General features: G+C 41.6%; 1 protein-coding gene across 1 annotated transcript in view; it reads right to left on the bottom strand.

The window, feature by feature from the left end:
* Window positions 1-250: 250 nt before the first annotated feature.
* The window catches only part of LOC113016997 (multidrug resistance-associated protein 4-like), a 28927-nt gene continuing 16218 nt past the window's right edge, over window positions 251-12959 (bottom strand). Inside the window, exons 15-31 of the mRNA XM_026160252.1 lie at window positions 11163-11381; window positions 9262-9399; window positions 9090-9127; window positions 8556-8680; window positions 8248-8394; window positions 6286-6365; window positions 5077-5227; window positions 4856-4975; window positions 4345-4455; window positions 2518-2618; window positions 2221-2412; window positions 1984-2139; window positions 1629-1718; window positions 1373-1545; window positions 1142-1247; window positions 444-578; window positions 251-353 (exon numbers count right to left, since the gene is read on the bottom strand). Coding sequence (XP_026016037.1) covers window positions 336-353; window positions 444-578; window positions 1142-1247; window positions 1373-1545; window positions 1629-1718; window positions 1984-2139; window positions 2221-2412; window positions 2518-2618; window positions 4345-4455; window positions 4856-4975; window positions 5077-5227; window positions 6286-6365; window positions 8248-8394; window positions 8556-8680; window positions 9090-9127; window positions 9262-9399; window positions 11163-11381 — 2100 coding nt within the window. The 3' untranslated portion in view covers window positions 251-335. The remainder of the gene's footprint in view (window positions 354-443; window positions 579-1141; window positions 1248-1372; window positions 1546-1628; window positions 1719-1983; window positions 2140-2220; window positions 2413-2517; window positions 2619-4344; window positions 4456-4855; window positions 4976-5076; window positions 5228-6285; window positions 6366-8247; window positions 8395-8555; window positions 8681-9089; window positions 9128-9261; window positions 9400-11162; window positions 11382-12959) is intronic.

Genomic DNA, 12959 nt, shown 5'->3' on the forward strand with positions numbered 1-12959 from the left:
CCAATAAGCACTGCAAGGCAACCAAGTGTAGCACAATTGTAGAGCTCAGCATTTCAAAAAAAGGGGTAAATATAACCCCTGGAAGGTTCGTGGTATAAATGATCCTTATCATTTGTAATGATCATTGTTGTGTTTTTTCATTTAGGTGTAAGCCATGGATCAGAGACGGCAGTGATTTCTTTTAGTAGTTAGACATTTATTTAAAAATACCAAGGGCGTCCAATTTAAACCCACGGTGGTTCTACTGTTCTAGGATCCAAGTGTACAAGTTAGCAAAGTGGTAGAAGGCTTCCAGTTCTTAGGCACAACAGTCACGCTTCACTGGCCACAGACTTTCAGGACCTCTGTGCTGCCTGGAGGGGAAAAACGTTATTTTAATTCGAATTAACTTAAAAACAGAGTCCAAAGTTCTCTCTCCACCCTATCCACTTTTTTCAGCTCACCTGTCTAGCTGACTCCAGTAGAGATGCTGACTCAGCCTGGCCCATCTGTTGCACCATCCTGTAGAGAGCACCTTCTTTGTTTTGCAGCAGGGTAAAGGGGTGGTCGAATTCCTGGATGGTCCCACTCTCCAGAACCTTAAAAATAGACAAATGTCCTCTTCACCAATAACGGTAAACTTACAGTCCTTTAAAAGCTAGCATGTGAAAAATATATAAAGACTGACATGCTACACAGCAATAATAATGAACTCAAATTAGTTTGAAAATGGTGCTACATCTCAAAAACTACTTTGGAAAATATATCTATAAATTGGGACGATCCTGATTGTAATCTTTACCAATATCAGTTATTTCATGGGCCCAGAACTTTAAATCCATTCACTGTGACTGATTCGTCTGTTATCCAGACATGTAACAGTCCTCTGCAGTCCTTTTTTAAACTGACAACCTGCTAAGGATGAGCCAAACAGGAACCTGGCCAGTGCATGATCGCTTTCACGATCATTAGGCATGGGTACTGATTGACAAAATGCATTTCCCACCCCTATGAAAACTGATTAACACACTGTCAGACTGAAAATGGACAGCTAAAGTTAAAATTTAAAGATCCTCAAGGTGTTCCTGAGAGATAATATGATTATAAAACATGGTTGATTGAAATTAAATTAAACTGCACTGAGACAGAAGAGATGACTCACAAATATGCGGTCACTGTCTATAATGGTGTTGAGGCGATGCGCAATAGTGATCACTGTGCATTCTTTGAACTTGTCTCGTATGGTTTTCTGGATCAGCTCGTCTGTCCTGTAATCACAGCAACAACCAAAACACAGTAGAAACATATGGGAGAGGTGTGCTGAGAAAACTAGTGGATGTGTAATGACATTTCTGTGTATGCTTTATATGTGCTGGCAATGTGTTTGGAGGACCTCGGGTCCACGTTAGCTGTGGCTTCATCGATGATGAGGATGCGGTTCTTCCTCAGGATGGCTCTGGCTAGACACACCAGCTGCCTCTGACCCACACTGAAGTTGGAGCCCGACTCAGCCAAGACAGCCTCCAACTTTCCAGGGAGCTCCTCCACCACAGACTTCAGCTGTACCTGCAGTGAACATGGAGAGGAGAAATCTGTAGCTGGTCTGTGGGCAGTAACGACAAATCTGGGTGTGCTAATTAAATACTAGCCTCTTCCAGAGCTTTCCACAGGTCTTCATCAGTGTGCTGGTTGAAAGGGTCCAAGTTCTTCCTCACACTGTCAGTAAAGAGAACTGGGTCCTGGGGAGCAGAGGGGAGAGAAGTCAGGGAGAAAAATCAGTAGACTCTGCTACGTCATTAATTCTATGTACCGGATATGGATTTGGAAACGACACGCAGTATCGTATGACTTTGAAAATCTGTGTTTTGAGTTTAATTTACTGAAAATAAATGATATAGCAGTTTCAATTAATAGAAGAATAACAGAAATGGATAGCATTATTGTAACAGTGAGATTGTAACTACGTATTTCTTCAGGCAGTTGAAGTGTCATCTGATGTTGTACCTGAGGAATGATGGACATCTTCTGGCGCAGGTCATGGAGGCCGATCTCAGAGGTCACAACACCATCGATGTAGATCTTCCCCTGGGGCTCTGCCAGGCGGAAAATAGCCGAGACCAGAGAGCTTTTCCACGCTCCTGTTCTACCCACAATACCAACCTGACCCACAGGACACAGAACATCAACAGCTGATCATCACTCAGACCCCAACCAGCTGTTCTCCACAAACCGATGTGTCACCTTCTCTTTGGCATGAAACGTGGCACTAATCTCTTTGAGGACCGGCGGTCCGTCTGTGTCGTAGAAGAAGTTCACTCGATCAAAGGTTATCATTCCTTGGCTCAGCCAATCAGAGGGAGGATGCTGCTGAGTTTCCCAGGGCCCTTCATTTTTTAGCTCAGTGTACTCCACCACCCTCTCCACTGATGTCATCTGAAAAAATCACGAGCTACCTTCAGCAGGTCATAACAGCATGTCATGTGAATATCTGTTAACAGAAGAAAAAAGCCTTAAATTTAAATGTCACTCTGTTTTTACCATGTTCTCCACCTCGGCACTTTGTCTCACTGTCCACTGGAAGTTTCCCATCAGTGTCACAGCATAGGTAAGAACCAGGCCTACCTCTCCAGCCACCAGCCCTAATAAATTTAAGAAGGAAAAAAAACAGACCACGTGAGTTTGTTCTTCTAAACCTATTTAACAAAGTGTTGAATTGGCCAGTGTGCTGCCAGTTTAGCTTTTGTAGCTTTAGCTTGGACTCTGGTATTGCAGTCAGTAACACATTGCCATCTTTACATAATTTTTAGTCAAATCGTTTTGTAACTGCAAAAGTACAAGATCATTGTACAAAGAAAGTGACACTAGTAAGAGACATGAAAGCAAAAGACATATATTCACTGAGATGGTTCTACCTTCATAATATTGGGAGTGATCCTGAATGTTACTTGAGCTTTATAGCAAGACGAGTAAAGAAAAACCCTTTTACCCAGTGGATCATTTTTCTCTGTTTTATTTAAACCACAAAAGAGAAACTAAAACTGCATGCAGATAACAGATCTCAAATTACATGCATCATTTGCAAGGTCTCCAATCATCAGGAGTCTAAGGAGCTTGGAAAGAAAAGCGTCTGGACTTCTTTAAATTTCCTTGAAGATGTTTCACCTCTCATCCAAGAAGCTTCTTCAGTTCTAAGAGTAATTGGTGGAGAGTCCCAGATTTTAAGCCCTATCTGAGTGTTCCCCCAAGAGGGACATGGACCCCCTATTGATCTTCTACCTAATCACACGAGCCAAGGTGTGAAAACAGGTGTGGGTCACAATCAACCAAGGTTTTGTGTGAACCCACTGTTAAGCCTAGCCCGACCCTAATCAGGAGCTTTAATTAACTAATTAATTAAAAAAAAAAAAAAAAGCAAAGCCAGTAACGTAACACCGTAAATAAGACAGGACTGAGACCTTGGTAAAAATCATGCGATGCCACACAATTGCTCTGAATCAAGATAGGAACAGAATTAATCAGTATTTGAGATTATTGAAGGAGAGTTAAATGAATGGACTGTTGCAGATGATTTTTGCAGATGATGTGGTTCTGTTGGCTTCATCGGGTGGGGGCCTCCAGCTCGCACTGGAACGGTTCGCAGCTGAGTGTGAAGCAGTGGGAATGAGGATCAGCACCTCCAAATCTGAGGCCATGGTTCTCAGCCGGAAAAGGGTGGAGTGTCCACTCCGGGTCGGGGATGAGTTCCTGCCCCAAGTGGAGGAGTTCAAGTATCTCGGGGTCTTGTTCGCAAGTGATGGGAGAAGGGAGCCAGAGATCGACAGACGGATTGGGGCTGCAGCTGCAGTAATGCAGACGCTGCACCGGTCCGTCGTGGTGAAGAGGGAGCTGAGTGTAAAAGCGAAGCTCTCAATTTACCGGTCGATCTACGTCCCTACCCTCACCTATGGCCACGAGCTGTGGGTAGTGACCGAAAGAACGAGATCGCGGATACAAGCAGCAGAAATGAGCTTCCTCCGAAGGGTGGCTGGCCTCTCCCTCAGAGTAGAGCAGCTGCTGCTCCACATCGAAAGGAGCCAGCTGAGGTGGTTCGGGCATCTGACAAGGATGCCCCCTGGGCGCCTCCTGGGTGAGGTGTTCCAGGCATGTCCCACCGGGAGGAGGCCCCGGGGCAGACCCAGGACACGCTGGAGAGATTATATCTCTCGGCTGGCCTGGGAACGCCTTGGTATTCCCCCGGATAAGCTGGAGGAGGTGGCTGGGGAGAGGGAGGTCTGGGCCTCTTTGCTTAGGCTGCTGCCCCCGCGACCCGGCCCCGGACAAAGCGGATGAAGATGGATGGATGGATGGACGTTGTTAATTCTTTACCATCTCTGAGTAATATCAAGCCAAATGCTGTGAGGGTAATAAATATGGAGCAAATGCTGTCGAGGCGTAGTGCAAACCAGCGGGAGGTCATCAGGAACAAAAACCAGGCCTCTGAAACAAAAGAGCAGAAAAAAACCTGAGACTGAATTACTCAAATTTGAACTTGAGTCAACAATACTCCATCAGCATTTTACAGCTCAGGGGTGCAAAACTGCAAAGGCAGACTTATTTTTTGTATCTGGATTACTACAGGGCAAGTAATAGACTTGGTTTGTCGTTCAATTTCTTATTTGTCTTCTTTTTGCTTCGTTAAGCAGATACATCATACATTGAAACCCTGACTGCAGTGGCCTGGGTTCAAGTCTTCACCATTTTGCTGCATGTCTTTCAAAAATGCACCATAGTAAAGTTGTCTCACAGAATTTTTGGACTTAACACTGAAAATTAATCAGTCACTTTACAAATTCCAGTCAGCCTGGAAAGTGTAAATGTTTATTCTCAAAGAGTAAACCTGAGTGAAGGTCCTGATGGGCATCAAAGTCTTTCTTTAACTTCTCTTCTGATCTGGAAGCTCTGATTGTAGAAAGACCATTAAGGGAAGAGGACAGGTGTGAGAGAACTGGACTCCGAGCTGTAGAAAGGGCAAAATGAAAAGACAAGAACTACTTTTGCTGGCCCTTTCAGATTATTTTTTCCCCCAAAACAAATTATATAAATAATAAATCAACATACTTGTTGACTCAAGGCGTTTGATATCACGTGAGGTACGAAGGTACAAGCTCCTCAAATACAGAAAGATTAACAGGAGAGGCACAACAGGGATGAGGATGAGAGGAATAACTGAGGCTGCCACCGCGATAACGCCAACATTCTGTAAAAATAACTTAAAAAAAACATCATATAATGAAAAATAATGAAAACACTGAAAGATCTTGTTAAGTCAAAATAAAGAAAACATGGACCAAGGTAATGAGTGCTACACCTTCTAATCATTTAAGTAATAGTGGCAACTGTCAGTTCATGAAATTTCTTCCCTCCTAGATATTCCACATTCAGCTTTAAGTGGAGCCATTTAGCAACCACAGCATGAAGTTGCAGAGTTACAGAGTGGGGTCACTCTGCTGAGGCACATAGCGCGTTTAAAAAACTACCAGTGCTCAAAAAGCATACAAAAACTCTATGCTGGAAGTCCCAAAAACGTGATTATGTTCATCTGGACGTAGTGTTTTCAGTGGGAGAAACCTCCGGCAGAACCAGGCTCAGGGAGGGGCGGGGCCATCTCCCGTGACCGGTTGGGGTGGGAGAAGGAAAACAGGATAAAAGACATGCTGTGGAAGAGAGCCAGAGATACCTCCCCAACCTTATAAACAGCACATTTGTACAATGACTGAAACCAGCCCAATGAATGAACAATGGGCTGTGGGGTCAGTTCCTTGATTGTTAATATGCAAATTGCCATGACCATTGATCAACAATTACTGATCAAAGCCCATTGATCAAGGGCATGGGTAAAATTCACAGAGAGTTGGGGTATGGCTGCAATCACAGCATTGTAAGTTGGTGAAAGATGTACCCTTAGGCCCCCTCCTCGATTCAGAGATGGTCTTTCCCTTTTCACGTAAATGGCCTCCTTGACTCCACGCTCAAACCAGCGTTCCTCCCTATCCAGGATGTGTAATCCTCATAAACTTGGGGAAACCTGCAGTCAGTCCAGACTGAAGAAGTCACTTGGATGAGTGATGAAACGTTTCTCCCACAAAATGCTATGTCAAGATGAACAGAATCAATTTTTTGGGATTTCCTTACATGGATGATTGAGCATGTATGCTTGAAGGTTCATAGCATGGGTTTCTGTGGACAAGCAGCTCCTGTAAATGTAACATGGTGTAGGTGGCACAGTATTTTTGTCTACATATGTATATAATTTATGGTAGTCTTTACTTGATAGAAGTCCACAAAGGTGATAGGTAGCACGGAGTCCATTTGGCTGACATCTTTGGAAAACCTGTTGAGTATTCTTCCTACAATGCAGACACAGTTTTAATTAACAGGACTATGTTGTTAAAGGGCAGAATGTCAACTTGAAAATATTCTGTGTTATAAGTGGATGTGAGGCCTGCAGTTCAGACTTTAGGAGTTCCTGGCTAATGTGTGTGATTGCTTATTGAAAATGGTTTAAAAATGAAATTAAAAATGAAATTAAACCAAATCTGTGAGCAGAATGTGAGAAAATAACAGCTTTAAAGTTATGTCCTAGATGTTTATGCAATCTATACAGAGATCTCAACTAAAGTAAGCAGGCTAACATGTTAATACCAGCCTTAAAAGCTTTCAGTGTCTCCGGTGTTATTGGATAGTTAGCAAGATTTAATTCTGCGGTTTGTCTTTTAAACATTGGGGATTGATACCTACGAATTTTCCAGTGAAACACTGCCCCAATTGGTGACAGTTTTGATTTATTTTTGAATTAGAGTTGTAGAGGCTAAGCCTACGCTTGAAGCCACTGAGGTGGTCGTTAACGGGGGTGACGCGATGTCACTGGTATGCATGAATTAAGTTCACAGTCCAATAAATCCAGCAGTATGTATCTTGTCCTTTTTGGTCTTTATTCTGTATCGCCTTAGCATAACAGCGCAACGATCACAAACTGTTTGCCTTCTCAATGACACACCTGACGCCGATTACGTGCGTCTACCTTAAATACCTTTACATTACATAATCAAAACAGAAAAAGGTGACCTCTAGTGACCACATAAGGTATTAACCCAAGAATGGCTCCTACACCCCGGCCCCTAATTGAAATGGCTATCAGACATGGCAATTCTAATCACAAAGAAAATAAGGAGCCACTAATACAGTCTACTTTAGACCTATACATTCACATAAATAAACATAAGTAACACACTTTTAGATTACAGTCTCATGTAACAAGCAAAGTTTAGTTACAGGTCTTTCCAGAATATTAGTCTTTGTTTTTAAACGTGCAGATCGCACAAGTCCTTTTTTGTCACCAATGGCTTCCAGAACTCTTCCAAGTGGCCAGGAACCACGCGGTGCAGAAGAATCCATTATAATGACTATATCTCCAGGTTTTAGATTCTTCTTCTTTTGGTTCCATTTTTGTCTCTCCTGTAACAAAGGCAGGTATTCGCGTATCCATCGTTTCCAAAAAAAGATCTGAGATGTACTGAGCCTGTTTCCATCTTCTCTTCAGATACATATCCTGAGGGTCAAATAGTCCGGGTGGTAAAGATGGTTTTCCTTTCATCAGGAGGATGTGATTTGGTGTAAGTGGCTCTAGGTCTTTTGGATCATCAGAAAGCTTTGTGATGGGTCTGTCATTTAAAATTGCTTCAATTTCACATAGAACCGTATTTAATCCATCGTCGTCCAACTGTTGTTGCTGAAGAACGGATTTCAGAATTCTTCTGATCATACGAATTATCCGTTCCCAAGTTCCACCATGATGTGATGCTCCAGGCGGATTAAAACTCCTGGCTCCTACAAGAGTCTTACATTTTACACCTTTAAACAATGGACCATGGTTCAGGGGGTTGGGAAGCTCATCTTGTAACCGGAAGGTTGCCGGTTCGATCCGAAGCTCTGTTTGTCTTGGTCGTTGTGTCCTTGGGTAAGACACTTCACCTGGTGATGGCCAGAGGGGCTGATGGCGCGATATGGCAGCCTCGCTTCTGTCAGTCTGCCCCAGGGCAGCTGTGGCTACAACTGTAGCTTGCCTCCACCAGTGTGTGAATGTGAGAGTGAATGAATAGTAGAATTGTAAGCGCTCGGAGGCTCTAGAAAAGCGCTATATAAATGCAATCCATTATTAACAAACACTAGGCAGATAAATATGTGACTGTTTCCTCTTAAAAATAAAACTAAATCCTGTATAGGCCTCACCTATGGGGTTGACATCAAAGAAGCTAACAGGAGTGTGGAGCACAGCACTAAACATGCTGTTGTGAAGAGTCTGAGCTGATCTCACCAGCCCATGAAATATCACCAAACTCCTGGCAAAACCAAAGACCACAGCTGCTGCTGTCAAACCTAAAAGTAAACACAGCAGGACTATATTAAAAAAATAGTTTGGTATTTGATTTACAGCAGGATATTCTACCAAGTAATATAACATAATGGACACTAAACACATGGTAGTCAACAATAGTATGTGAAGATTTCAGTAAGAACTACAGGACTGAAAGGCTTACCTGAATAAATGCTGAGGTAAAAAGAGAGATTAAACTCTTGGTATGAACTAGTAACATTCATTCCACTTTTAAGGCTAACAGCAGTGACTCTGCTGTTTGTGCCGTTTGTAAAATCATCTCTTGCCCTGTCAGGTGAGAAGACAATTAAACAAAGAACATCACTTAAACAGTCTAATAAAATGTTCTGTAATTAAATGAATAGAAAAGTAAGCTACTGGCTCTACAGAACTGGACTAAAGTCCTGATCTACCACTAATTTCTTTATACTTTGCTTGCAAAATGGGACACACGTGTAGTGAGTTATTGAAAACATACATAGAAATGCAGAACAGAAGGAAAAAATAGATTTATTATTTTTTTGCCTTCCCACTGTCCCCAAAGCGCTTGCTGTTTTATCAAATCTCTTTGTAGGGCCTTTACATTACAATATATCTAAAAACGTTTTAGCTCCTTAGAAGCAAATTATAAAGAAATGAGGTGTATCTCAAGACTTGCACAGTGTTACACAGTACTAAAAGTGTGTTGAGTTCTCACCAGTATACCAACCACCAGTCCTGAAGGATATATGCCACCTATTGAAAAGAAACAAACAATAAAAAAAAAAGGTTCAACTTGGTTTTGTTTCTTATGTTCACAATGAATAAAAACATTGCATTAAAAATCTCCATTCACTTGCTAATGGTACCATAAGAGGTCTGTGACTTACCTCAGCTAAAATACTGAGAAATACTATAACCATTAAAACCAGAAGGCTACAGCCTGCCGTGAAGTATGTAAAATAAATGTGACTGCTGACATTTCCTTCAGCTCGTGTCTCCTCTGCAATAGTTTGAATAGCTTCAACCTGCAAAACAAGAAATGATCCAAGCACATCTTTATACTTGAACATAGTTTTACTGTTTGTAATCTCAGAACAAAGCTGACACTTCATGATAGTGCATCTAAAATAATATTAGTGAGAAATATATATATCATGAAAACCTGACCTCAACTCAACAGAACACCTTTAGGATGAATTAGAGCAAGGACCGTGAGCTAGTCCTTCTTGTCTGACCTGATAAATGTGTTTCTGGATGAATGGTCAAATGAGCAAATACTTTTGACAGTATAGTTTTTTCTTATATATTTATTACATGTAACGTGAAATTTGACTGAAAGGAACCGTAGAGTAGGAAAAGGTGAGAATTCTTTCAAAGCTGTTGAAAGGATTGTCAAGAATAGCTGATTTAAGAAATTGGGAGACCTCACATGGAGCGGAAATGGACACATAAAGATGAGCTGAAAGCTGCCATCAAAGCAATCTTAGCTTCAGTAACAACTTTACAGTGCCTGCATGCTGATTACCTACACACCACATTACATGGATGCAGTAATTCAGTGTTAAGTGTATAAGTGCAGTGTATATGTACCATCCATTACCATATCATGTACCATGAATGAACACCACACAGCACCATATCAGCTCAATAAAGCACTTCACTCTCGGACTGCAGGCTTACTTGTTGTTGCTACAATATTTGGAAGGCAGAGCCTTCAGCTTTCAGGCCCCTCTCTGTACAGCCAGCTTCTAGTATGGATTCAGGAGACAGACACCATCACTACTTTTAAGATTAGACTTTTTATAAAGCATTAGTAAGAGCTGGATCAGGTGACCCTCAAGCCTCTTTTAGTTACACTGCAATAGGTCTAGGGTGCCATGATGCGCTAAGTGTTTCTTCTTCACTCATCTTTTTTTACTTTTTAAGAGGTTGAGGATTTGAGATAGTTGATTTGGGGTTAAATTTTCTGTGTTGTTTTAATTTTCATACATTTTCATGATTTTATTACTTCACCCCTTCACTTCACCCGTTGCCTACTGGTGGTGGTCAGAGGGCCCGGTGGCGCCAGTGTCCGGCAGCCTCGCCTCTGTCAGTGCGCTCCATGGCAGCTGTGGCTACAATGTAGCTTGCCATCAGCAGTGTGTGAATCTGTGTATGAATGTGTGTGTGAATGGTGAATGACTGAATGTCGTGTAAAGCACTTTTTGGGTCCTTAGGGACTAAGTAAAGCACTATGCAAATACAGGCCATTTACCATTTATTAACACATTAACTAATTACTTAGAGCAGGGGTGCCCAATCCCAGTCCTCGAGAGCTACCGTCCTGTAGCTTTTAGATGCATCCTTGTTCAAATCAAATGAATCAAATGAATGGCTTGTTATCAGGCCTTTGCCAAACTTGATGGCATGCTGAAGAGGTAATCAAACCGTTTGATTCAGCTGTGTTGGAGTAGGGATGCATCTAAAAGCTGCAGGACAGTAACTCTCGAGGACTGGGATTTGGCACCCCTGACTTAGAGTAAGTGAACTTCTCCAATAGCTACCTGAAGTTAGCATATCTTTTCTAGCCAAATGGCTATCAGATAATATCTACAAATGTCACATATTAGAAGAAGTAATAAATGGACTTGTTTATATACCATGGTACCATATAGAAACTTTAAAGAAAAAGAGAAAGGACAATGCATGGGGGTCTATGAAAATTAATTACATTTTTAAAAAACTGAAGGTAAAACAACACTATTTTGTAAAAATAGCAATGTTCAATCTCTTTAGTAAATATACATACAGGAAGATGCTCAGTGTAGGTGCTTTCTGGTGGAAGGGGGCAGTTGAGGAAACAGTGTGAACTGTGAGAATCATTTGTCCACCGACTTTGTAAAGACAGTTTTTCTGGGTCAGCAAATGGAGACAATTGCTCCTGCTCCTCATCACGTCTCAGCAGGGACACCATATCGAGGTCAGAGGACTGCAGCTCACTGTAGCTTCCCTGGACCATGATTTGACCCTAAAGATGCAACAAAGGAAATCAGTTACTGGACATCTAGGCTGCTGTTCTTTTGGTATATGGATAGTCCAATGGGGGGAAAGGGGGTTGTTCACTGTTTGTAACCCCTGTAGGCTCTACCCTACAGGGGTACCCCAAGACAAACCTTTGCACTTAACCAAGTGAATCTGGAATCTGGGACTCTATAACCCCCTAAAACCCAGTGCATACAATCCTCATCTCCCTTTGAAACACGGGAACAGGTAGAAGTCAAAGGCGTCAAAGGCTTCAATGTAGGAAAGTGTTTACTGAAACTTCTCCAAACAAAGAAATCAAACTCATAAAACCCGAGAAGAATGAGTACTGAGGTCAATCTTAAGGGTGGGTCTGTATGGTCAATGAAACTTTGGAACTCCAAATGTGTGCTCCAAACACAAATACAAAACATCTTAACCACACGGAAAACCATTTTATAAATCTGTACATCCAAACCTAAATAAATGCTGCTTGTTTACGCACAACTTCAAGTTCAGAAATTTGATTATGTTCTTTCAAAAAATCTTCCTGTGCACACAAATATCTAAAAATACACATAACCCTTTGCCTCACTTACAAAACCTTAAGTGCACATGCACGAATCATTCATTACATACAGGTCACATCGCATGTCCACATAGGGTTTTGAGACCCAGGTAGTTTCACACAGATCCACAAATCTAAGCTGTGTTCAAGTCCCAGCAGAAAACTGGGACATCTGTGCTTCCACTGTCCACTGTTCCATTGCCAAGGTTTGTCTGACTTGATGTCAGCTGAGAGCAGAAATGTCCAGGATTAGCAATTAAGCTAACAATAATGTTGCTGTTTTCAGAGAATAGTAAGATTAACATCAAAGTTTTATTTCACATTAAATGGATTAGCATATACCCACTTCAGAGGATGGTCCACAGTCCTGTACAACCATGGTGTTGTGAGTGAAAATTAAAGTGATGTTATGTGTATGCACAGAAAGATTTTTGAAAGAGAAGATGATCAGATTTCTTAAATTGAACTTAAAAAGTTGTGCATAAGTGATCACAATGCATTTAGGTGTGGATGCACAGATTTGTAAAATACTTTTACCTGTGGTCAAAATGCTTCGTATTTGTTTCGATTTTAGAAATGGTTGAAATGTCACCATTTATACATATATACATATATAGGATTATGACTAACACTGACACAAGCGACAGCATTAATAAAACCACAGACAGATGAGTAGCAGTTATGTCCTTACAGTGTAAGACAGCTCTTCTGAGAAACCTTGGATCCTGACATTCGTGGTCCTATATACACATATCACCATCTAAACAACAGGTTCTCAACAAGTGCAAATACATCTAATGGACAAGAGCTCCCCAGTTTACAGCTAAACCAGCCCCAAACATTCTTTTAAAAAGCCAAAGCCCCAGCAGGCAACCCACAGGACCGATAATGTCCAGGTGCATGAAACCACTAAACTGTCATGATTCTGGGTCTTCTGGCCCAATGTTTTGAGTATGTTTATGTTTAAGTTTATTAGGTTCTCTAAGTTCAATTCTATTGTGCATAGGTTGCCGTTAC

Source organism: Astatotilapia calliptera, chromosome 23 (genome assembly GCF_900246225.1).
Source record: "Astatotilapia calliptera chromosome 23, fAstCal1.2, whole genome shotgun sequence".
NCBI lineage: Eukaryota > Metazoa > Chordata > Actinopteri > Cichliformes > Cichlidae > Astatotilapia > Astatotilapia calliptera.